The sequence below is a fragment of the Topomyia yanbarensis genome, chromosome 1, assembly GCF_030247195.1.
Source record: "Topomyia yanbarensis strain Yona2022 chromosome 1, ASM3024719v1, whole genome shotgun sequence".
NCBI lineage: Eukaryota > Metazoa > Arthropoda > Insecta > Diptera > Culicidae > Topomyia > Topomyia yanbarensis.
Window position 1 is genome coordinate 56,440,873 of NC_080670.1, and position 26,969 is coordinate 56,467,841.

Consider the following 26,969-nt stretch of genomic DNA (forward strand, 5'->3'; position numbering starts at 1 on the left):
ATTCTTGTTTGAGCAATCGTTGATCGTAATACCAATTATACACGGTTCAAAATTAGAATGTAACTACAAACCACACAAGCAAATTCGATGTGTAATGTAAATGGAGAATTTTTTTAGTAAATACGCATTAATAGACCGCTATTTTGCGTATGGAATTTCATGCGCTAGTGTACAATAAAATGAATCAACACAAAGTCACAAACGTCTCGATGGACAATTTTAGCAGTGTGTACTGTTTTATATTAAATTTGACAAAATTAAGAGGGTAGCCTTGCGAATAATGAATACGTGTAGTGTTATAAAAAAGTTGGGTAGGTAATGTCAGAGGCATAACCGCAGTGAAGTAGGCTAGGCACTTAGGCTGTTAATTCGAGGCATAACCGCAGTGAAGTAGGCACTTGGGCTGTTAATTCGAATGCTACAATTTTTGCTTTCTTCTACATTAAAATCAGCCAGTTCGATATTTGTTTTGATGCATTGTGCCCGTTGATGTGGTCCATTTTACACCCGCACATGTGCGTTTTGCCCTCCTGTCCATTTTTCAAAGAGCAATTTATAATGATTTTGAAAAATTGAATATTTTTATGTCCCTGAATATTTTGCAAAGTGATTGTGATTTCAGAGTAAAATGTTGGCTAAATGATATCATTAATTATATTCTCCCAATTGATGTAATATATGATTATATTTTCTTAAGGGTGTATTTTACCCCATCTACCCCTACATACTCTTGCATTACATTCACATAAATCACTTGCGATGCGTTTGTGCAAATGGAATCTTGGTCATACCTCGAAAATATCAAACGTGCACCCGAGACACATGCGTGGCAAAAATCAAATGTTAGGTTTTTTTCCAAAGTTTCAAGTGGGTAATTAGCAACTCGATTATTTTCAAGTGGGTAGTACTAACTTTACTACCCACGTTACCCACCGGCCCTGATTATTGAATATTTCATTACACATGTATAGTGGGATCAAAATGCATTCGTCTTGCGAATATTTTTCAGAAATAGGCCACTTTAAAGTAATGTACAAATAAAGTAAGTCAAGGGCCAAATCGGATAACAAATAGTTTTTGGATTTACTGTAAGTTGAACTTACTCTACAGTTAAGAGCTAGCAGAAGGGCATTTGCGCGTGGAATGTCAGCATTAGAGAGTTAAGGTGAATGCCCTATACATAATGTGCTCAAAGCTTCACCAAGCAGGTTTATTAGCGTGGAGTTTTCACAATAACCTTGCAATTGCCACGTATGATAATAACCGACAACGAATGTAGTACCAGAACATTACTTTTAATGGAGCATTTCACTAGTTGAACTGCGAAATAAGTAAAATCATTTAGCCGAACATAAAATAAACCGGTCTTAATGTGTATGTACAAATCCCGTCATACATGCAGCAGTTATACAATTAATCTGGTTCTACGGATCGTTATAAAACTGTATTTATAGTAGCATATACATAGATGATATGTAACAAGTTGTCCCAGTTTACCCCGAGTATCAAATCAACAGCAGAAGCATATCATATCAGTATCCAATAAGCCACACACAACACAACAACCAATGCTAATCAAACCGTCATCGTCAATCGCACTACCGCTTGCCAAAAGAAAATTAACCAAATTATAAATTTATCTGAGCCCGCCACACATAATTTAAAGAGCAAGAGAGTGGGGCTCTCGCACGCGCGCACTTACAATCCGTTTATTGAACTCCGAAAAAAGAGCGTTCTGCTTTTTCTGCGATGTGTGCTGATCATTGTATGCATGAAACTGGCACGCCTGGCGGCAGCCATTGAATATAATCTAACCGAAGAGTTTGAGCTGACACAAAATGTAGCAGCTGCTACGAGGTCAAAAAGCAAACCGACGATTTTTTTTATGTTCCGTTTTTATACCTGGCGAAGTTCATTGGATAACAAAGGGGCAGTCCTAGTAACGCTCGCTGCTTGGTTGAATTGTACGGACCAATCAGCGTAGTTAATTACCACCTTTAGACTTTTGTAACCTTCCGCCTCACATCAAACGATTGATTCCGAGTCAGAATCAGCTGTAGCTGGAATTCCGGCTCAAATTTCGCGACTGGTTTGACGGGGAGAAACTGTACAAAAGAAAACTTTAAAAAACCTGTACCATTCCCGTTGAATGTGGCACTAGTTCTTACTGAGTTTTTTTTTTATTTTAGTTGTAGAGGTTTTAACTTTAGGGTCATTCGCCTCCTTTCAGGTTTGAGAAATCTCTTTTCGAAAAAATCTCTAACCCTATGGGCGGGGTTGGGAATTGAACCCAGGTGAGCTGCGTAGAAGACAATCGATTTACCAACTACGCTATGTCCGTTCCCTTTCTTATTGATTCGAACTATAGTTTCTGTACTGTGAAACAAAAATATTCTCATATGTTCTATTTACGTCTATTTTATTCTGCAGCGATTTTTATGCATTTTGGAGCATATACGTATAGTATGCATTCAATGTGTGGATAGACCAAATATGTGTCCAATGTATAAAATTTACATTCAAAGAAAAGAGAGGCAAACAGCAAAATATGCTATCGATGACTACATAAAGTTCTCCGTGTATATTCATACAGGGTGATTCAACATGAGGTTTTTTCAGGTCATTTTCTAATGATTAACTGGAGCTATCAGCACTGTCAAGCTGTTGTTGTTCGGTAAAGTTTGCCATTTCATATTGGAACGACTAACACTGGCTCATCATCCTCAAATTTTTCAACTGCTTTATGTTAATTAACGCTAAATCAGTGTTAGGCTTTTGAAAATATTGACAAAGAACCCTAGTTTTCGGCCAATATTCTGTTCAGCGATGAAACCCTTATCTGGATCAATGGTTACGTTAATGAGTGAAATTGTCGAATCGTGTCATGTTAACAGGCTGATTACTGTGCGAACTTAATGCCGACAACATTTGTTTCAAAGAGAACGGCGTCACACAAGTCATGTAATAATGACATCTGGGTTCGATTCCCGAGGATCAGGATATGGACTTTTCTCAAGTAATTTCTTTAACTAGAAACAGAGACGAATGACCCTAAGGATAAAACCTCTATAATCGAAACAAAAAATGTTCTTACTAGTTTTAAAAAACCTCATAATGAATCACCCTGCCCTGTATTTAGGTGGAGACGCTGACGGAAGAAAATTAAACATGTCAAATGCCGGAGCCAATTGGGCATGACGTCACATAACGTCACATAACGAAGGTCTTGGTCAGGTCAAAGAGAATAGGGAAAGAGACGAATAGTGTGAAGCCAAAAATACCTTATTAAGCAGACCAATCGTGCAATGTAAATAAACATTACTCATGCCTGAGTTGGAGGAGATAAGTATTGTACATCTATTAAAAAAGAAATTTCAATTTTCGTCAGAATTTGGTTCAATCGTGATTGTGAGGTGCATTCTAGAGTATATGTATGAGTAAAAACAAGCTTTAGAATTATTTCATCTCTTTGTTTCGAAATGCCCATCGTTTGATAAACAAATCCAACGATCGACATACGGTTTGTTTTCAAAATATAATAGGAGTCATTTAAAGTGCTGCCTGTGGAAGCGGTTGCCAAAATTCTAGTGTTGAAATCATTATAAAGGGAGTGTTGCCGTTTTGACTGATTTTCACTCTTCGTCTCTTTCCCTATTCTCTTTGGGTCAGGTTAGTTTAAAAAACCTCATAATGAATCACCCTGTATTTAGTTGGAGACGCTTACGGAAGAGAATTAAACATGTCAAATGCCGGCGCCAATTGAGCACATAACGTCACATAACGTCACATAACGTCACATAACGTCACATAACGAAGGTCTTGGTCAGATTATGGTTGTAATAGATATATTTGCACAAGTATAAAAATGCAACACATCTTCGAAATAATTTCGCTAAATGTACATGTAAGAACTTGATTAAGATGTTGACAGTGGAAACATTCCGATAGAGCTTGAACATTTGCATGGAATGCCAGTGTTTTATTTCTGAAATAGGAGCTGCAATTTTTCCAGCTTTTGTGTTCACCTAGCTATTAATATACCAAGTATATTGTGAACGGGATGCATTTAATTCCGCCAGAGTACCAAGGCGCCAGCATGCTAAGATGTAGTACGATGCCGATGAACTGCGAAGCCTTGATCTTCGCACACGATGAATTGTAGATTCGAGTACAAGTCTTATCTCACAGCGAAATACATGAATGCTAGGAAACATCAATGACCGTCTTAAATTTCGTTTGTTTATTTGTGTGCTTCTACTGTAGCCCGTTTTAAGCGATTTAAAGCGAATCTGTACTGACGTGCATTTATAATCTAATCAACAAAACAGCATTGCTTCGTCATAGAATTGAATTGTGGTAATTTTTATTCTTGGAAGTGTCCTTGAGCAAAATATGCATTTCCGGGCAGTGATTTGAGAACGTAAATATATGCTTGAAGAAACCATGTTTTTGAAAACAAAAACACCAAGAAAATGTGTTGAAAGTCAGACTACAATCATTTCGAATGGCTACTTTCGATGTGACCCAGAATTCCAAAGACAGGAAGACTCCATCAACCGAGATACTATCCATATAGGGTTAAGTGGATAATAAATAAGATTATAAACACATTTGTTTCGGCGACAATCGTCTTCTCCCTCGGGGCAATTCCAACTCGCGATTGTGCCCTGAGCATTGATTGGGAACATAGCACACTGCCCTGTTTTCTTTCCATTACCCCCGAAACATTCGATCATTGTTAAATGTTTTTGTTGTAGACAAGTGCAACGCAATCATTTTTATTTTAATTGATTCAATCAAACTGATTGATTAATTTTATTACGATGTCCAATAAGCGATAGCCGCTGAATATGATTTGTATTAAATCGCGCCCACTGATTGATACGTTTTGTTACGATAACTTTCTTGTTCTCGTTGTCACGCAGAAAAGTTGGACCCTCAATGATGGCGTGCAGAGCACCCTGGATCTTGCTGAAAATGATCAAGGTTTGATATTTCTGTTTGTAGCCTGAAACGGGAAATGCATGATAGGTAGCTAAATAATAACAACAAAATGGGTGATGGTTGAGTGAAAATCAAACCGAAGGTGGATCATTAGAGTGACAGGAAAAAATTACCCCTATCGGCCCATACCTGAGTCGATTCCTAGTCCCACCAGGAGTACTTGCTCCAAATTTGAAGCAAATCGGACAAGTCTAGCTACCTGACAAACATGCCTAAAGTTTGTATGGGATTTTTCGACAATTTACATAGAGAAAACCCACTAACTCGCATTTTCGCCGCTAGGCGGCACTCTATGCATCGTATTATCACTATAAGTGAAAATAAGAAACATACTTTAATTGTCTACAACTTTGTCGAAGACTGCTAGTGAATCCGACTTTGTTAAAATAAATTATTAAATTTTTAACGAAGTGATGTCTGAGTCAGTTTTGCAAGGGGCCTAGCAGTGCATGGTTGTGTACCGGTACTCGATTCCCACCAACTATATATTTTTGTGAGATAATGGTTAGGTTTAGGTCAATAGTATGTTCAGAAGATTTTAGTTCCACATTTTACCGTATAGAGGGCGCCAACACTAACTTTTCAACGGAGAGAGATAGGGATTAAGTGTCTTCCACAAAGTTGTAGAACAAGTATTTTTATATAATTCTTCCGAACATCTCGATACACTATCTCACTTCTATGAAAAGTTAGTACTGGCGCCCTCTATACGGTCACAGGTGGAACTAAGATTTTCTAACCAAAACATAACTCGCATTATGTACTACAATTCTTCTGAACATACTATTCAGCTAAATCAAACCATTATCTCACAAAAATGTATAGTTGGTGGGAATCGAGCACTGATACACAACCATGCATTGCTAGGCCCCATGCAAAACTCACTCAGACGTCACTTCGCTAAAAGTTTAATAACTTCTTTTAACAAAGTCGGATTCACTAGCAGTCTTCGACAAAGTTGTAGGCAATTAAATTATCTTTCTTTTTTTCACTTACAGTGATAATACTGTGCATACAGTGCCGCCAAGTGGCGAAAATGCGAATTAGTGGGTTTTCTCCATGTAAATTGTCGAAAAATCCAATGCAAACTTCAGGCACGTTGGTCCGGTAGCTAGACTTGTCCGATTTGCTTCAAATTAAGAACAAGTACTCCTGGTAGGACTAAGAATGGACTCAGGGGTGGGCCGATTGAGCTTTCAAAAAATCATCATTTTTCTGGGCACTCTATGGATCATCAATGGGCATAACTAACAATTATTGGAAACGTCTCCAAAACTAACTACCTCATGTATTGGAAAACTCCCAAAGTTCTCCTGCATGTTTCTTAAGGAAAAGTCTGACAAACTGCCAAACCATGCTCTCTACAGCTAGCGAGGTAACATTGAAACGTTTCAAATTGGGCCTGACCCTGCGTCAGCGACGGAGCATTCTGTTTGACACTATGTTGTTTGTAACTTGTTAGAAAGTAAACTTCTATTAAAAACAATTCAACTGATAGTTGTTGAGTAAAATTTTTGACATTATTGCCGGGTTAGGGAAATCATGCATGTACAATATATTATACATAGTTAGCAGACATGAGATTTGCCTATTAATAGTAATAAATGGAAAAGGGACGGCGAACATAGAACAGTGTGTAAGTCGACTGCCTGGTACGGATATTAAGAGGTTCAGTTCACAACTCTCTTACATAAGGCTTATTTCTTTTATAACTCTAAAAGGAATGATTCCAATGTTAAAAAATGCTGTTTTTGCCTTTGCCCTTTATCTAAAATATTAGTAGGACAGCGAAGGACGTCCAAGTCCGAGTTTTACGGTTGAAGTTTATAGCTAACTTCTACATAGTAATAAATTAATGGAATTTGCCCTTATGATTTACTTTCCTCGTCCACTCATCTGAATCCTGTCAATAATGTTATTTTTTTCGTAACAACATTTCTACACAATACAACACACATCTTTGGAACAATATTACTTTATATCATATCAAAAAGTCTGATTCACTACATTTTTATTCCGTTTTATATGATACTCAAAAATGTAAGAAGTTTGTGGAATCAAAGCATAACCAGTCGATTATTTTAATGTTCATATTTAAATTTATTCAATAACTCTGATTTTAAAAAGTCGTATATTTTGAGTTTTATTTACATTGAACAATGATGTGTGCTACAATCAGCTACAGCTACATTCAATCATTCTGCAAATTTAGAACTAGATACATAGCTTGCCTTAGTTCTTCATTCGCCATTTATTTCGCGTCATTATCGTCCCAGAATTAAACACATCTTGATCAATTCGATCCACGTTGAGTGCTCCCGTCGTACCGTTGAACGTTTCTCCAGCCGCAACTTTTTAGATAGCATCCACCAGCGCTTGGAAGAGAGCCTCATCTCCGGTTATCTTCAGCTTGCCTTGCTCGACAGCTTCGTGAACCGAAATAGCCTTGGTTCCCACAGCAATGAAATCCTCATCCTTCAGAACGATCACGACATCAGCGTCGGCGACCTTACCCTCGGAGACCTTCAAGTTCTTCAGATCCACCACTGTACCAGCACAAGGAGTAAAACGTTTTAGTTGGAGGTACACTAATTAATGTTTCTCAAATATCTTACCAAGCTCGTGGCTACCGTCGGCAGCTTCGATCGTCAGCTGGAACACTCCAAGAACCTTACGGGGTCCTGCGGCATCGATTCCGGACACACGAGCCTTGATCTTTTCAATGACTGCGTCGCACTTCATTGTTCTAGTTGAGTAGCTAGGAGAGCTGAACTTGTCTTAATGGGATATGTTCGATAACTGATGAATGGGTTAACCGTAAGTGGAAGCATTTATAGGAGCTCTGGCCGGCGCAAAAGTGGTAGACGTGTCATGCTACATTCTCGGTACCATTGACAACATAGATACTATAAACCGGGGGGCTAAACTTCTTAATCTGAACTGACTGTCCGATATCGAAATTACTTCCAGTTGGTTTGCTTTACCCAGATTAACCGATTAACCATTGGACAAGCAGCTGGCGTTGGGAGTCACGATGAGCAGTGTGTAATTTGTTTTTGTTAATTAAATTCGTTCATTTGATACGGCTTAAAATCAGTGTCATTGATGAGCACATGTACTACAGCTTTCGTAACACATTTCACTATCTGACTATATGAGGTGTTCAGTCCGTTTTCACGATGTTTCTTTTCAATGTATGGTGTTGAGTTCTTTTTCTCCATGTGCATTTTATCTATTGTCACCATTAGAGCCTGTGAATTAGAGCAGCGCACTATGTCCGGCCTTGTTATTGCCTACTTTTTGGGGTTTTTATTATTTTAATACTAAAATATGGTTTCTGATGAATTCATACCAAATTGAGAAATTGACTTGTACTCCATTTATAATTATAACATACAACGACAGATATGAGACAGTTTTTAATACTCTGATGTTCCACTATCCTTTTATTGGAAGTATTTTCTAATGCAAAATTTACTCCCTGAGGGGAAAAATGGATAAAAAGAATTCGCACTTGACGAGCATAACAGCTAACTGTACTATACAATATTTCTCCTTAGTAGAGGAACCTTAGTTAAAAACAATTTTTTCTACAGTGAGGAGAAAATTGTTTTAAACCGGTTTTGCGCGTTTACGTCACAAAATCTATAACTAAATTAGTTATGGAATTCGCGTTTCGACTTTCAAGTTTTCTTCTCCCACTTCAGAAATTCTCATTAACATAACCAGAACTTCTTTTATTGCGGGACATCGCGCAGTAGGGGTGTGTTTTAGTTTTTTGGAGTTAGCGTAAATCCAGCGCAAGCTTAGTCCTGTCACTAAGCTGGTGTCAGATTCTGATGAGACGAAGTCGAAAAGCAAATTCCATAACTATTCTTGCTCTAACTTAGATAACGTCATATTTTGTGTTTCGAATTAATTTCGTCAGTTATTAGCAACGACCTAAGACCAGCTAGACAATAAATCCCATATTTCTGGACACGTCCCTCGACATTCTGAACGTTAATAAATAGCCGAAAACGCTTCGGCAGTATCCCAGAAAATCTTTGTCCATCTTTGAGACAAAAGTTCGCAGTCCGCAGCTGAGTCGGTGAATCTGTTTTCCGATCATTTTCGAGGTGTGTTTACCAGCCCTCCTGGCGATCCATCCCAACAGTATTTTGAAACATCACCAACCTATAATATCAACCTCCCCCCCCCCCATCATAACGTAAATGATGCGGCTATGCCCAGCGTTGACCCGTTGAAAGGGCCTGATCGAGATAAGTTGCCATCCTTATAAAACATTGTACCCTAGCGTCCTTATATAACAGTAAGCATTATATTCATGCGTTCAATCACGGGAAATGTTTTCTCAAATGTATGGAAGCAAGCTACTATAGTTCCTATTCATAAGGCTGAAAAGCCTAGCAATATTGAAAATTACTACAGGTACTGAAATGTCTGTCAAAAGTTGTGAAATAATTTGTCTATAATCCGATGTCTTCCAACATAATTGACGCACTTCAACAAGGAATTACTCAAGTTTTCTAGATCCGTCTGGCGAGAAGTCACATCACACCAACAACAATGATAGCTTTTGCACATTGGCCTTGTTGGAACGGAACGCTGTTGATTTCGTGAGCTTCTACACACTGCAATCTATATACTGCGCAGTGATACGGAGCATCTTGGAGTATGCTGTACCAGATTGGGCATCACACAACGCGGTTCAAAGTAACCGATTGGACAGAAAGGTAACCAGAGGGTGGGCTAGGAGGATAGCAAATCCTCCTCACCACCATTCAAAAATTAATTAAAGATGAAAAATGTATTTCAGTAACTCTTAACAAAGTTGTATCTCGATTAGTTTGAACAAATTATTAATAAAATGTTGAAGAAAATTTCCATTTCCAACCATCAGTGACAATAGTCACGATACTCGGTGTGCTTTTAGCTTCTGTTTGAGCCAGCGCGAAGCAAACGACAAAAACAATTGCTTTATATTAGGTGACTTGTCTGGAGAACGATAGAAGCTGTTACTTTAATACTTACCATGGTGATCTGTCGATATGAGTGACTCACAGAAGCAAGAAGTGGTGCTTCGGCCAAATACGGGGGCTATTAACTTCCGGTCTTTTCGCATAAGACTTAGATTTCGTGATGTGAAACATTTGCTGAACATGAAAATGCTGTAATTTTTCTATTCAAATATATCGACAAACGACTCGGTGACGGAGCTTTTTGTACAACGTCTCTGGAAAAAACATGATTTGCGGTGTTACTTGCCATTCTAAAACTGCTTAACCGATTTCTTTCAAACTTTGCATACTCATTCTATGTTAAAAATACCTAACCCCTACGTAGAGTTTTTGAGATAATTTTTCATTTAAGGGGGTATTTACTCATAAAAGGCGAAATTTTTCGTGAAAAATTGTAATTTGTATTTAAAATGAGTAAAACACCCTCTTAATTGAAAATTTATCTCAAAAACTCAACGTAGGGGTTAGGTATTTCAACATAGAATGTGTATCGGTTAAGTAGTTTTGGAATGGCAGGTAACACCGCAAATTATGTTTTGTTACGGTATACTGGAAGATATTTTCAAGACTAGATTCATAAAACCAATTATTCCTTAGACGAAAGAGGCCCACAATTAAGAAGGTTCTCAAGAATATTGTCCAAGAGTCTCTTAAAACTTTTTGGTTTCATCTATGCATTCTTATAATAGTGTTTACGACCTGCCTAAAACTATTCTAAAACTACCATAAGTGATGATAGTTTTTTGTTTTTCTTTTTAGTTTATAATTTAGAAAACTTTCATGGCATGATCCGTTTTCCGATAGGGTGATGAGCCCATTATCGCTATGTTTCTATTATCACGTTACCCATTTGAAGACGTTGGTTAGAGCAGTGTCTGCCATCTTTGTTCAACGCATTGAGTCAAATGGTAGCGCAACAATAGGGGCACTCGATTCGTGTTTTCGTTGCGCTCAAACACGAGAATTTTACTGTTTTCAGCGCATGTATGTTATTATCTTGGTACTTAACAACGAAGCAAAGCTATTGATGCCAATTTGTATGCATTCCATTGTTTGTAGGCCGAATAATTAATAAATCAGTGAGGCGCTCTCCTTAGTATGGTGAAAATAGGCACTTCACCCTATTATGCAAGATAAGAAAAACACAATGCGCCTTGGAACAATTGCTAAAACTATGTTTTTATAAAAAAAGACAAGCTAATACCTGTCGCGCGTTGCTGCGACTTTCAACGAAATAAAAGTGAAACACAATTTGTTCCAAAGCGCCATCTGGCGGGCAGATAATCCCCAACCAATAGCACACAAACACGCTCCATTTCAAATACCTACTATGTATATTTTTGACGGCAATTGGTCAAACCGTTTGGGATTCCATAAATTATATACATACAAACATTGAATCTTATATATATATATATATATATATATATATATATATATATATATATATATATATATATATATATATATATATATATATATATATATATATATATATATATATATATATATATATATATAAGATTCAATGTCTTTTAAAACTGCTCACAAGAAAAACTGCTGAAGAACTATAGAACTGCTCTTATTAAAAATGAAATTTTATGGATGATGCTTTCAAGTGTTTTAGGAACACTCTTAAAACCCGACAATTAATAAAAACTTCATGTTCTTGTCAAAAACCATGATAAAACAAGATTTACTCAGTCAAGCTTTGATGAAACTGCCATATAACTTAAATAAACTCAATTAACCCTGAAGCATGCTCGGCAAAAAAACATATTTCAATTTGTTGAGAATGAAATAGTCGAGAAGACTGTTTATGAGTTCGAGTCATTTTAACCCAATAGCATTTTTATTGACAACCAATTTTATTTTTATGCACGCGATGCGTTCTGTACTAAAACGCTGGTAATCCGGACAACCGTACTATTTTAGCAATCGTATGATAAACTTTAAAAACGTGTAAAAAGCTAATTTTTAATCGGAAATCTGACAAGTTCCTTCGAAGTGAACTGGAGATCTTTCGTACATGGTGTACTAAACAGAATGGTTTGAAACCCGAGTGCTCAATTGTTATGTTCACGCGGAAACGCCATCCGATTCAGTTTTACAACCATCTCTTCGATTCAAGCATTCCAAGACACTCTCACAACAATGATCTCGGAGTCATCATGGACTCAGCACTAACGTTCAAACCACTTACTTCATACATCGTGGATAAGGCATCAAGACAGCTTGGGTTCATCTTCCGAATTGGTATTTTGCTGCAAAGCTATATTTCCTTCTGCAACATCTCCAGATAAATAGTGTGAACAGGGTGGATGTTTGTGTGTTTTTCATATCTACACTAAGTGATTTGATATAATTTTTGATGTTTTTCCTTAAATACGTGAATAATGGACTCAGAGTGGAAGAAAAACGATTTCGAAATTGATTTAAGAATATTTAATGAACCCATCAAAACGAAACCAATAAAAGTTCACTTTTGGTAAGAATTAGCTCTCATTTCGAGCATACACAGTTTTCTACGAAGTGTTTTTATTACGGTTCTGAAAGTAAGATTTAAAAATTCGCGACAGTTTCTCTCTTTTGTCGACAAAGTCTATGCCATCTTGAAGAAAATTAGTTTTCACTTTTAGCTTTTTATACGAATATGGTCAATTTTCTCAATGCAAAAATTACATAAACTTTTGAAATTTTTCTACCAATTTGACGGTTCATACACAAAATATCCACCTCAAGCATGTAGCGCCCCCTATATATTTTCTGCATAAAGATGCCAATAGCGAACAACTTTTGAAACGGATACTATTTAAAATCACTCAGCGCGCAATGGTTCGCTATAATATTAGTCATGGGTGCGTTTCGACTTCATCTCTTCAAAAACCTCTGCAATCTATCCCGACAAAAAGTTAATGTCGGTTTCTGAAGAGACGAAGTCGAAACGCACTCATGACTAATAAGTTAGGATTTGTTTCCTTCATACACAAAGTCTGGTTTACCAAAAAAATTTCGCTCTAGTGAGAAATTTTGGTGTTTACCCAATTTTTCTACTTAGGGTGAAATATAGCATAGTAATATAATATTGTTCTGTTGTTTGGAATCCGTACTACCAGAATGGCGTTGACAGAATCGAGGCCGTCCAACGTCTTCATGGCAAAACAGATTTCAGCTGCCGAACTACGAAAACCGTTATCAGTTAATACAACTCAACACTCCAGGCATCCGGAGGGACTGCTCTCGAACCCTGTTCGTCTCGGATTTACTTTCTGCCAGCGTGTATTGCCCTACAATCCTCGGACGTCAGGGTCTTCAAGCCCGCTTGGGAGCAATAATGCAATAACTCTCTGTTGCGATTTCCATTCAGGAGAACTATGGTCGCCAGAGCGCTGTTACCGAACTGCAGCGTATCTTTAACAGCGTGGCAACGGCTTTTGACTTCAACCTGATGACAAATTCGATAAAAGTTAAAATATTTGCTATCCTGAAAAGAAATTAGCCAAGGGCTCTTTCGGTGAAGATACAACAAATAAACAAATAAACAACATTGGAGGTGTCTATCATTTACGCATCATTTCCCAGCAGATAATGTACCTGGATGCAATGTAGAAGCTGTGGATCCTGTAATCCACTTCAAAAATCCATTTCCCTGATAAACAATTTTCAAAACACTGTGATCGAAAGTTTCGTAGCGCATTTCATATCGACATTATCATCAAACCGATGAAAATTGGAGGTTTCTATCAGAAAGGATTAATAAAGCAGCTCAATCGTATAGAAAATGAAACAAAACAGCTCCGAATAGACGCCCCGAGACTAGAAGAAAGCGAAACACAGCTGATCTTAAACGTTATATAACTATACGAAGAGAACTTTGTTTTCGCAATGTAGCATTGCGTTGTTTAATATTTTCATTGATTCTACAAATAAACATCGCCTCTTCAGTTGTGTAAATAGTAGGAGCAGTGCAAATTATCACTGTATGAACATAAATGGTCTCATGTGCATGCAGTTTTCCTCGCTATCAGCTACTAGCCTTGAAAGAACAAGATAAGCATTCATAGATCATATGCAAAAAGCGCAAACCGGTTCGATCACGATCCAAGCCCAATTATCTGATAACAGCTGGTGTGTGTGTGAGTGTGGGGGGGGGGGGTGATTGAAAGACTAACGATTTGCATATTTCAGCACGATGCAAGCCAATGATGCAATTTACTACCGCACCTCATGCGTTTATTGCAACGGTGGCTCCCTTCCGACTTACTATCATCAATATGTTAATCTACTATATGTATATATAAAAGGCCGACGATTGGTCGATTTTTAGTTCGGCTAATAATTTTCCTGCGCTACGAATTGTTGGAAATAAATCAATCGACTGTCCGCCTCCATCGCGGTTGCATTGGCGCGTGGAAAACCTATCGTTAATTTAAGTCTGCCGCCGTTTTGTTGCGTGTTTGCTTTCTTTCGCAATATTAGATACTCGTCGAGTGTTTATTCTCAACGAGTATTGGTTCCGTAGCAGATTGAACTGGATTCAACGATCGCATCTTTTTACATTTCTTACAAAAGAAATGTATAGGATTCGCTCAAACTTTGAAAACTTTTACCGAGGCCCGGAGGGCCGTGTCTCATATACCAATCGACTCAGCTCGACAAATTGAGACAATGTCTGTATGTGTGTGTGTATGTGTGTATGTATGTATGTACAAAATGTCATGTAATTATCTCAGCAATGGCTGAACCGATCTTAATGAAACTAGTTTCAAATGAAAGGCCTAACGTTGCCATTTGACACTATTATTTTTGATTTTCGATATGTTGTTTACTTTCTGAGACATGGGCGATTTTGTCAAAACACAGCAGATTTTTCGCAAATAACTTTCGAACAATACAGTATTGTCTTACAAGCTGCACAAAAATAGAAAGCTTTTAAAAATACCTTTCTAACAAGCTATAGATTGTCAAAATCCGTACACGAGCGGCGGAGATATTAAACATTTTGTATTTTTAGCCCTCGCTTACCAATTTCCACTAACTAAAAATGAGATTGTTTCATACAGAGTATTGCTTTACTGGCGTTTTAGGGGCAAAACTAAACCGATTTTGAATATCGGGGTATGAAAACACATCTACGTGATTCAAGGAATTCGATGTTAAGAACATTTTGCGAATTACTTTTATAATAAATTAACTATTTCTCAAAAATCAATATATAAGTTCATTTCAAAGACAAAATAATGTGTTGATAAAGAAACAGTGAGTTCTAGTATTTATTCCTTGGATTAGGCATTGCGTTCAATCATGAGGTAAATGTTGGATATACCAATACACAGATCAACAAGTAGTTCACCTAGTAGTGACATAAAAGATTTCTCATATAATTATACTCGTGGCGTTACCGAAAACATACAATTGTTTGAAGCCCAAAAATCTAGCGAAAATTTAGCTCTTTTGCAAGATTTAGGTTATACTGTTTATAACGCAAAAATTACTACTTACATTATTTATGATAAGAATGTAAGAAATCAATATATCATAATAATATACCTATAAAAATAATGTCACTGCATTAACCATCATTTTCAATTCCTCACACGCCCCCCCCACCTCTCTCTCCTCTCTCTCTCTCTCTCTCTCTCTCTCTCTCTCTCTCTCTCTCTCTCTCTCTTTCTTTCTCTCTCTTTCTCTCTCTGTCTCTCTTCTATCGCATCTATCTAGCTATTTCTGTATCCATTTCTAAGTTGTGTGATAAGATCTTCTGCCAATATAAAATATTAATTGTAATTGCGAAGGTTTGAGAAAACAAAACTATTTTTTGTCTGCTGCTACATCAACTCAACTTTAATTCAATTGTATTCAAAGCCTGTATCTACACTATAATTAAGGAAATTCATGGCTATATCAGAAAAATATTTGGCTTAACTGGGTAATATGAAAGTTTGACGATGAAATTTTTCAAAAGAGACATTCCACTTGCGATATGTAAACTATTCGTATCTCTATTGAATTTAGAATGAAATATATGCTCAAAGACTGAAAGCTGAAGCCAGTAGGATTGGACTTGCCATCAACGTTTCGAAGACAAAATACACGAGAGGAAGAAGTTCTAGAGACGACAATGTGAACCTCCCATCCCGAGTTCGGATTGACGGTGACGAAATCGAGATGGTCGACGAATTCATGTAATTGGGCTCACTGGTAACCGACGACAATGATAACAGCAGAGAAATCCAGAGACGGATCTTAGCGGGAAATCGTGCCTACTTTGGACTCCAGAGGACACTCCGGTCGAACAAAATTCGCCGCCGCACGAAGTTGATTATTCTCAAGACGCTGATTAGATCGGTGGTCCTCTACGGCCACGAGACCTGGACTATGTTCGTGGAGGACCAACGCGCCCTTGGAGTTTTCGAACGAAAGGTGTTGCGTACCATCTATGCTGGCGTGCAGATGGAACGTGGCGCAGGAGAATGAACCATGAGTTGTGTCAGCTGCACATTCGTTGTATTGGTACGAACTTTCATGATAAATAACGGATCAAAGACCAAAAATATCCACAAATTAGATCCAGGAAAAGAAGTCTCCCAAAGTACCCACTCTCGATGGGGGATGCAACTACAATGTGTCTTCTAACTTATCGTCGTCCGTATCTGGATATACTGAGTAGTTTGAACCATTTTTTTTTCACAGTATTGATCTGTGTAGGACTTATTTATCCATATTTCCTGCACGAGAATTCCGAACGAAACAATATGATTATTGCTTTCATGAATGAAATGGAAAGAGACTGCATTGCAATCAACTGACTCTACCTGTCTCATTCACGAATCGCATTCTCCCTGTCGTTCTCTGTTCAAGAGGCTTGAAAGCACATGTGACCTTGTCTCACTTAACTATATTCAATTGCGCGTTAAAATACTGGACCAGTAAATTCTATTCTGTACATAAATCTTTTTTACGGGAATATGTGACCAAAAAGTAAACTTCGAATTCCAAAGCAAATTGAACGTTCCAGGTTCCTGATAACTAATTAAGGTCCAACAATAAAGTAGAAACACCAGATAATCTTGAAACGACGCCGTCGAGTAAAGAAGCATGAAAACAAAAAGAATAAAACCAAAAAAAGATGGAAGCCCTAGAAAGTCCATTGCATATTTATAAGCCTTTTCTCAGAAGATTGGATTTTCAAAAACAATACAAAAACTTGCTGATGCAATGGTTCTCAAATTCGTACAATCCCGTTTATTCATTTTCTTTATTCAAAAATGTTTTTAGCTTCAAATATATAACCATTTCATTTTAATTATTTCATTCAGCATCTTTTTATTCGTTTTGTTCATCTGCGTTCATTTTACTTGTTTTATTCGTTTCATTCTTTGGATTCTCTCTGATCAGTTTATTCTTTTTGTGCATTTTACTCATATCATTCATTTAACTTATTTTATTCCTTGTTTTCATTGAATGCATTTTATTCATTTTTTCCAGTTTATTCATTTTGTTCAGTTTCTTCATTTTAATAATCTGACTACTTTTTCAGTTTTAATCATTTCATCCAAATAATTTATTTGATTCAATTTATTTCTTTATATTAATTTATAACCTTTTACAATTGTTTAATTTTTCATTTAAATCAATGCATTTTATTCTGATCATTTTCTTCTTTTTATTCATTTTTTCACTTCAGCTCATTTTGTTTATTTGATTCGTTTGTTTCATTTATGCATTTCAATTATTTTTTACTTTATTCATTTTGCTCATCCATTCTTTTTATTCATTTGATCCATTTCATTAATTTGATTCATTGTTTTCACTGGATGAATTAAATCAATTTGATTCATTTAATTCATTCGATTCATTTGATTCATTTGATTCATTTGATTCATTTGATTCATTTGATTCATTTGATTCATTTGATTCATTTGATTCATTTGATTCATTTGATTCATTTGATTCATTTGATTCATTTGATTCATTTGATTCATTTGATTCATTTGATTCATTTGATTCATTTGATTCATTTGATTCTTTTGATTCATTTGATTCATTTGATTCATTTGATTCATTTGATTTATTTGATTCATTTGATTCATTTGAATCATTTGAATCATTTGAATCATTTGAATCATTTGAATCATTTGAATCATTTGATTCATTTGATTCATTTTATTCATATTTTTAATTTTACGCATTTCTTGTTCAGTCATTCGGTTTATTTCATTCAATTTGTTAGTATGAGTCAATTTATTCTATTAATCTTATAACTATTTCTAAATATAATCTTAATTTTTATGTAATAACCTAATCTAATTTGATTCGTGTATATTATAATTTTGATTTACATTAATTTTTCTACTCATTTTATGAATTTGAAAACCTATTGTTTCATTTTTTGATTTACTTTTTTATTTCGGTCGTTTTGTTGATTTCTATAATTTATTCAGTTTATTCGAGATTTTATTCGTGCGCGACTAGAAACTGTTTTCATCCCACCTCTAGTTGGGTGCCTACTTCTCGTGAGTTCTGCAAACTAATCCAATAGTGAAATGTGTAAGAATTGGTGGATTAAATAGGTTTTTTTCGTGCGAATAAATTTTTCTGAAGATAGAAGCGATCGAGCTGAACTGAAACAACGAAATGGAAATGCACTTACCACGTGATGAAAAACTTGGTTTTGAGTACGCTTCTACCAAATTATCATGTTTCATGAATCTGCTGGGCACATCACTTCGTTATGTGGCCAGATAAAACTTTTTTTCGGGAACCTGCTGGAAATCCACCTTGCCTTAAGTGTCATTCAGAAATTACGTAACGCTGTTAGGTGAGGAGGGGGTATAATCAAATGTTACATTTTGTGACATATGCGGGAGATTGGGCTAGAACGTGACCCAATGTTTTCACGGAAGTAAAAAATTAAACACTGGGGGAAAGCAAAGACATAAGGGAGAGAATAATTGTAAGATAAATAAAGAAGAGATAAATTTTAATGCCTGAAACAACACTCCTAACCCCAAGCTTTAACCCTCCGGCACTCGCGCCGTTGTATTTTGTGCAACACCTTCCGAAACTCTAGCGAAATCTTCTTCCAGCACCAGCGGCTGCTCATTCGGGGAGCGATTCGCGCGAATGCCAGAGGGTTAAAATTAGTCGTAACACTATTTTGAGTTTCTGTATCTCTATGTTCGCCGACAGATCCAAAAAATTTTGACACATATGGATAGTTACAAGTTTTTAGATGTGTTTTGATGCCATAAATTTGAAAATCGGTATTAATTAGCGACAAGAAAAATCAATTTCGTTTTTTTTAACACACAAAATGTGGAAAATGCGTTGTGCATTACATGTAGGCAGTAAACAAATTTTTCGATTATAGACGGTTTATCCTTAGGGACATTCGTCTCTTTTTTTGGGTTGGGAAAATCTCTTTGGAAAAATCCGTAACCCTTTGTGCGGTGGTTGGGAATCGAACCCAGATGTGCTGCGTACAAGGCAATCGGTTTACCAACGGCAGTGAATTTAGAGGGTAACAAACTTGCCAAGGGAAACTTGAATTTCCATTCGTATTATAAACCGATGTTCAATATAGTTGCAACTTAACACATCGACAAACTTGGGGCTATCGATTATTATTATATTTTTAGGATACGTTAGAGAACGATGGAGTTATAACAATTCATATTAGCGTTACGACTAATTTTGAGGCTTGGTGCTTCATGTAACTTTTTTGGGCTTGGGGATGTGATAAAATTCACATTGCAAAAAAATAGTAGCTTTGTTTTTAAGTATTCAAAACTTAAAATTCATGCTTTAGCGAAATTTTTGAATCACCTTAATTACCGTTTGAAAAAATAGTACGATCCTTCAAAGTACAAAATATTGGATTTCCCTAAGGAATATGGTAAAAACCCACTTTGTGCATAATGACACAAAACCTACTTTGAAATGCATGGCGGTCAAGACGGCATGCCATGAAGAGCGGAACGCGAAACGATAAAAACAATTTCAAAATATTAATCCTGTTAAGACAGATGTCTTCCGTTTAATTCCACTATAGAAATAATAATTAAAAACTGTTGCATTTCACTATAAATCAGATACTAGTATTTCAACTATTACTTATAGTCTTCTTCAACTTCAATTTGCAGTGAAAAGCAACCGTTTATCATTATTGTTATTGTTGTTTATTTTTGGCTTTAACCTCTGTGGATCATTCGCCATTTTTTTTCATTGTTATTTCTATAGTGGAATTAAATTTTGTATCTTCAATTTTTACAAGTATCTTCATCTACTAATAAACCTATCCAAATCGCCTGTTCCATTTATCTTCCTTATTTATTCTATTTATTCTATTTCTATCTATTGCGACAATAAATTTCGAATAGTATTATCGTATGTGCGGAAATAGATCATGTAGTAGTACCTCGATTGCGTTATCTTCATAATATACGGGAATTTCGACCGTAATACTGTCACCATCACTCAAATATTTCTTGTTGTTACAGGAAACATATTCTTCTCTATAGTCGTAATTGCTGAGTTTTGCCAGAGCGACATTACGTATAAGTGAAACTGTATAAAATTAACTTACATTTCATCGTTATCCATTTATCTTCCAGCAAGCGGTTCACTTCTCGTATAAGTTTCATTTCACAACCCCGAAAATTCACTATGACCGTTCAGTGACGCCGCATCTCCTCACTATCACTAAAGACTATCTCGATCGAAGTAACATGATATACAGTCGTGATTCGCTGGTTGGACACTTATTAACTGGACCGCTTTTTAGTTGGACCTCCGCTAGTTGAACCAGTGTCCAACTAAAAAGCATCTAAATGTCAAAATCTTATGTTAAATTTACTTTGACAATCAATCTGACAATTATTAAAGATGTGAATAGATGCACTTACACTGCTAACGTCTCCTTTGGAGAGTTTTTGACATCTGTCAGTCGGTCCAACTAATGAATTAAATTCGTTAGTTGGACAGAGGTGTGGCCCAACCAGCGAATCACGACTGTACTGTCATTATTATAGTAATCTGAGTGATGTTTGAATAAACAAAAAAGAAAAAAAGTATTCACGTTATTGAAATCATGTTGCAATTTGCTGGAATAAATGGTAACACTGCATCTTTACAGGTTGGTGGATTCTGTAACAACTGTCAAATCATGCTTTATTCTCATTTGGTGTTGAGTGCTTGTAACTGGCCAGCCGAACCACTCCCCGCTGTTAAGTGGGTGATTTAAGCGCCATTCTCTAATTGAGAGACCAGATGAAGGTTTGCCTGGCCTGATACCTTTCAAGGGAAGGTTCTATTTATCCCCCTGCCACAGTCGAGCCATTGCATCCAGCGTTCACCAGTCGTCCCGGTCCTGTGTGCAGGAGTGGTGAAGGGGTCTTCCAAATCGATACCAACGGCAAATACGAACCTGATTTTGTTAATGCAAGCATTGATCAGCTCCTCGCTTCCAGTCAATCGCGGCATTCAAACCTACACATATATTATCAGAATGCTGGCGGTATGAATTCAGGAATCGACGATTAATTAATACCATGTTCGGATGAATGCTTCGACATAATCGCCCTCACATTGAAAGCGCAACTGATTGACGATACTTTGGGGGTCTGTGTCGAGCAGATGTGGGTGCGAATCAAACTGGCTGGCTACGCACTTTTTCTTTGCGTAGTTTATCTTCCACCAGACCGCACTCGCGATTCGACAATGATTAATTCACATACTGAGTCACTGGAACGGATTTCCGCTCAAGCAAGCCCGGTTGATGAGATCCTGATTGTTGGCAATTTCAATTTCTCCGGATTAAAATGGCGCTCTGCTTCTGACGGATTTATGTTCGCTGATCCCGAACTGTCATCTTTTTATGATGGTATCACCAGTTTGCTTGACTGCTACAGTCTAAATCTGCTGCGCCAAACGAATAATGTAGTGAACGAGAAAAACAGAATCCTTGATCTCTGTTTTTCGAGCAAATCTGACTACGCGCCAAATGTTACCGCAGCACCCCTGGTAAAGACTGTTAGACACCACCCTCCCCTGCATATAGTGCTTGAAGCGATTCGAGTGAAGCATGACTGCAATGCTTCTGACACCGTCAGCTATAATTTTAGAAAAGCCGACTATAATAGGATTATTGACTTCCTGTCGAATATCCACTGGACTGAAATTCTCGACAATGATGATGTCAACGTTGCAGTGCAGACCTTCTCCAATGTTATGAGCTATGCTATCGATCGCTATGTACCCAAAAGAAGTGGCCTTCAATCTAAGCACCCAGCGTGGCACACTGCCGAGCTGAGACGGTTAAAAGCGACTAAAAGAGCCGCTCTGAAGAAGTACTCCAAGTTTGGGGGCTACGTGCTGCGACAACACTACGTTCATGTTAACCAAGTCTATAAAAAGACATCGAAGCGTTGCCATGCCGATTACTTGCGAAACGTGCAACGTAAGTTGAAGTCCGAACCTAAAACATTCTGGAAGCATGTAAACGAGCAAAGAAAGGAATCCGGGTTGCCTTCAACGATGAGCTATGGAGGACGTATGAACTCTAGTTTACAGGAGATTTACCAACTATTCTCTGAAAGGTTCGCGAGTGTTTTCTCTAACGAGAAACTGACACCGACCCAGGTTTCACGCGCGGCTCTTAATGTACCTCAATCATACCAGTCTTTGAACTCTATCAATATCGACAATAATATGGTACAACTGGCGATTGGCAAAATGAAGGCTTCAACTTCGGCAGGCCCAGATGGTATACCAACTATTATTCTAAAAAAATGCTCCACCGGTCTAATTGAACCTCTTTGTCATCTGTTTCAATTGTCGCTAACAACGGGAGTATTTCCCGAACTCTGGAAATCCTCCTTCATGTTTCCAGTTCACAAAAAAGGTGATAAAAAGGTAGTTGACAACTACCGTGGTATTACAACGCTAAGCGCAGTTCCTAAGCTGTTTGAAATGGCTGTGTTGGAACCCATCTCCAGCCACTGCAAACAGTATATCTCCGAGACTCAGCATGGATTTATGCCGAAACGTTCAACATCTACGAATCTTCTGTCGTTCACAACATACGTTACAGATGCCATGTCGGACGGACTTCAAACTGACGTTATCTACACGGACCTTTCAGCTGCCTTTGACAAGATTAATCACGCTATTGCAGTGACAAAGTTGGATAGACTTGGCTTTGGTACTAATATTCTCCGTTGGATGCAATCGTATCTCAGTAATCGTCGTCTATCAGTCAAGATAGGTGATTGTGTATCCGAAGAGTTCTTTGCTTCATCTGGTATTCCACAAGGCAGCCATCTCGGTCCATTGATTTTTCTTCTGTATTTCAACGACGTCAACTTTTGTTTAAAAGGACCACGGTTGTCTTTCGCCGACGACCTCAAGTTCCATAGAATCCGGAATACTGATGATGCAGCTTTCCTGCAACGCCAACTGGTAACCTTTGCGGAATGGTGCGAGTTCAACCGAATGACCCTAAACCCCAAGAAAGGTACGGTCATTACGTTCTCGAGGAAAAAAACGCCAATTCGATTCGATTACTGTCTAGCTGAATCCACGATTGACAGAGCGAATTGTGTCAAAGATCTCGGAGTTTTTCTCGATGAACAACTGACGTTTAAACAGCATATCTGCTATATTGTTGCAAAGGCATCACGCTGTTTGGGGTTCATAATGAGAATATCTAAGCACTTTTCAGATATTTACTGCTTGAAATCTCTCTACTGCTCACTAGATTAAGAAATTATCATTAGGAGCACACTGTGTCTGTTCATATCAATTATAAATAAATAAATTATCCCTAATAGGGGAAGGGAAGCGAGCTATCTGACTCAAAACGTGTCCGATGTACTCGACCTAAAGACCTCAACTGTATACAGGATGTCCGTACATTTGAATACAACGTCCGTCGCCACGGGTTTTCTCATCACTGACAAAGTACAAATCCCACAACAGACTAACAAAATGAAAAGAATTGGGATTTGTCCCAATTGTCCCAATTTGTGTTGTTCTCGGAGTCACACACCTAGAAAAAATAGTGTAAATTTACGTCTCCTGACCCTGACATATACGAGCATCAAAAATGACTTAGTTTTACGTTTGATTTTAATTTTACATGACGTTTAATTTCGTAAATCATGTAATTTTACTCCACATACAGCGTTTGTTCTGAATGGTAGGAAGTGTAATTTTATGTCATTGCGCATGTAAAGTATATGTTTCATGTAAAATTAAACGGAACACGGTAATGTTCCGTCATTTCGTAAATTACGGTTTGTTGAATTGTGTCATGTTTGCAATTACGTCAACGATAAAATTCAGATTTTTTTGGTGTGCAGCCTTAACTGTATTGATTTGCTTTTTGAGATCTTGTTTTATATCGTCTAGTTTGGCATTTAAGTCAGTTTTCATGGAGTCAATTTTTGCGCTAATTTCATCGAATCGCTTGGTTAACATCTGCATAGCAATTTTCTAAGGTAATGCCAACGGCAACATCTGCTTCGGTCTCCTTCCTCATCACCGAAGTACTGCCAGTATTGCTTCTAAGCCGCTTCGTGTTACGTTAATCTCCAGACATCCTCACAACAGTTGATTGACACCACACAACACAGTTGTAATAGTTACCGAGTGTAAGTAGTTGTATGGAACAAACGATCGCCAACACAGAAGACCACTTGCAAATGGCGCCAAATACTCGTTTCTGCTACTTTTAATGATTCATGAAAACTCACAGATCGGCAATGTTTGGTTCGAGATAACACGCGATGGACATCCAGTTAAGTTTAATAAACCAATGAAAGGTTCTGCTTCTTACGAAAAAACAACGGTGTGCACTTATCGCTGTTTGATGCTATAGCGGCTATTAGCTACGTATTACCTTTGGCATGGTTGCCAGATTACACCTCTTCTCTCCCAGATCGTGCAAATGTCGGACGATTCCTGCATACTTAAGTAGTCAGATTTGTGCTACTTAAGTATGTATTCCATCAAGTCGGTGCCTCTCAAATTGATATCAGCCCAAAATATTAGGTGGGATTTTGCATCACTGCCGATTATAGCTGGAAACCCATTTATGCCACAGTATGATACAACTCATTTGGAATCATCAAAAGGTGATGATTAATTATGCGTCAAATATGCTGGACAATAGACGTATTTCCTGTGCATGTTATCTCGATAGTCACATTGACTGTTACAGCACAAATATCACAAGTTATGTGGTCGGATATAAGATACATATGTGTCAATTCACATCCCCAAGGCATTTCACGTGGATTTGTCATGACGTTTTGGTTGAAAGGCACGAAGACGGGGCCTAGTAGTTTTCCAACATAGAAGTTTCCTTTATAGAAATACAGTACTTGAACCAAAGCTATGGAAGCTTTTGCTTCCTGCAAAAGGCAGTTTCTGGACGTTTATGCTGAAAATTAATTTATGCTGCCCTTACCATACTCGATCACAGCATTTCAGCATCAGCACATATTGTACAGTTACAAGAAGAACCCCGAAATGGGTATTGGGGACACGGCCATCATTCGAATCCCACAATTTGCGAAGAAACCAACGTCCACGGTGCCAGAGATTCACTTATAACAGCATCGGTAAAACCAACGAAACTCCGTTCGCGGCTGGCACATTTTAGTGATGCCAGCCATTCAGTCCTCGGCGCGGAGAATCACCCCAACTTGAGGATACCTATTTTAAGACGCTTCTTGCGACATGAGAGCAGGAACCCAGTGGATCAATTCTTGACTGAGATACTTGAACATGCCGGATGCCACACGGCCTTTAAAGCGAGATTACACACAACCGCAGCTGCCACTCAACACATTTGATCTATTTATTATGATTTTCCTATGCAAAATTTATCTTTAATGGAGAAAAATTTGAGAAAAAAACTTATTTTTCTCCACTAAGGAGAAATTTTTTTAAAATTACTTCTTTGCGTAAAGGATCCAACACTTATAATTAAACTAAATATTGAAGAGACGTTTCGAGTTCCTCTCGTCAGAATCCGACACTAACTTAGTGTCACTCCCCGTAAATTCATGTTTGGTTCCGACGTGGTCATGATGTGGGTCGAAAGTCAACAGTGCGGACTATCCGACTTATATAGACCCGAGAACTCTAATACTTCTTCTCGGTCTATTTTGTTAACCAACACTTCTGTGGTTGATGAGAAAAAGTCAAGTTTTAGACGGAGTTCGTAAAGTTGATCGCTTACAATGATATGCTTAAGTGCGAACTTACGGATCCCAAAAGTGGTGGAACGATTTCAGAAAGTTTGCGTATACTTGGAAAAGTCTGGCAAATAGAATAGTATTCAAAGCTTGATTAGTAACGTTATCGGTTAATCCACAATTGGTCGATGTTAAGTCAAACCGGACTCTATGACGTTTTATTGATTTTGGGAAAAAGGAGTTTAAAGTTTGATCGCTGCATACTTTACGCTATAATTTGAAATGAATTGATACCATACAAGTAATCTAGCTGAAGAATTGTGTTGTCTAACGCTATTATTTTCTCATTGTTTAATATTTTTCTACTTAGTCCGCTCTGACTCACCACAGACCAATTGAAGCGCGGAAAAATTTCCAAATCTTGACAACTTGTATACGCCGTTGACGATTGCCATGTGCGATCTTTTCCCAAAGCAATATCAATAAACTGATTTAAAAAGGGAAAAAAAATCTGAATCAGCACATTTCACACTATTGACCGAATTCTTTTATAACCATATCACGCGCTGAAAACACATCCCACGGTTGATAAAGCCGTATCAATATGAAGGCAGCAGATGCTTTTAATTAATACGTTGTATTCGTATTATCACGAGATATATAATTGACCGATTCAACAAATGGGAGCTCTTCGCAGATTGATGTATCCAATCGCTTGAAATCAACAGATGAACTGCTT

General features: G+C 37.4%; 2 protein-coding genes across 19 annotated transcripts in view; one reads left to right on the forward strand and one right to left on the reverse strand.

Moving 5' to 3' along the window:
• LOC131677666 (chloride channel protein 2) overlaps positions 1 to 26,969 on the forward strand; it is a 176,606-nt gene that overhangs the window by 100,773 nt on the left and 48,864 nt on the right. The window lies entirely within an intron of this gene.
• LOC131677668 (non-specific lipid-transfer protein-like 1) lies at positions 6,751 to 7,816 on the reverse strand. The gene is made up of 2 exons (XM_058957606.1): positions 7,620 to 7,816; positions 6,751 to 7,550 (listed from the first exon to the last, which is right to left on the reverse strand). Exons 1-2 carry the CDS (start codon positions 7,744 to 7,746, stop codon positions 7,360 to 7,362), a joined length of 318 nt encoding a protein of 105 aa, XP_058813589.1. The 5' UTR covers positions 7,747 to 7,816; the 3' UTR covers positions 6,751 to 7,359.

Coding starts and splice junctions, on each gene's coding strand:
- LOC131677668 (XM_058957606.1), bottom strand. CDS start 7,746: ATGAAGTGCGACGCAGTCATTGAAAAGATCAAGGCTCGTGTGTCCGGA. Junction 7,551..7,619: donor CGACGGTAGCCACGAGCTTG/GTAAGATATTTG, acceptor GTGCTGGTACAG/TGGTGGATCTGAAGAACTTG.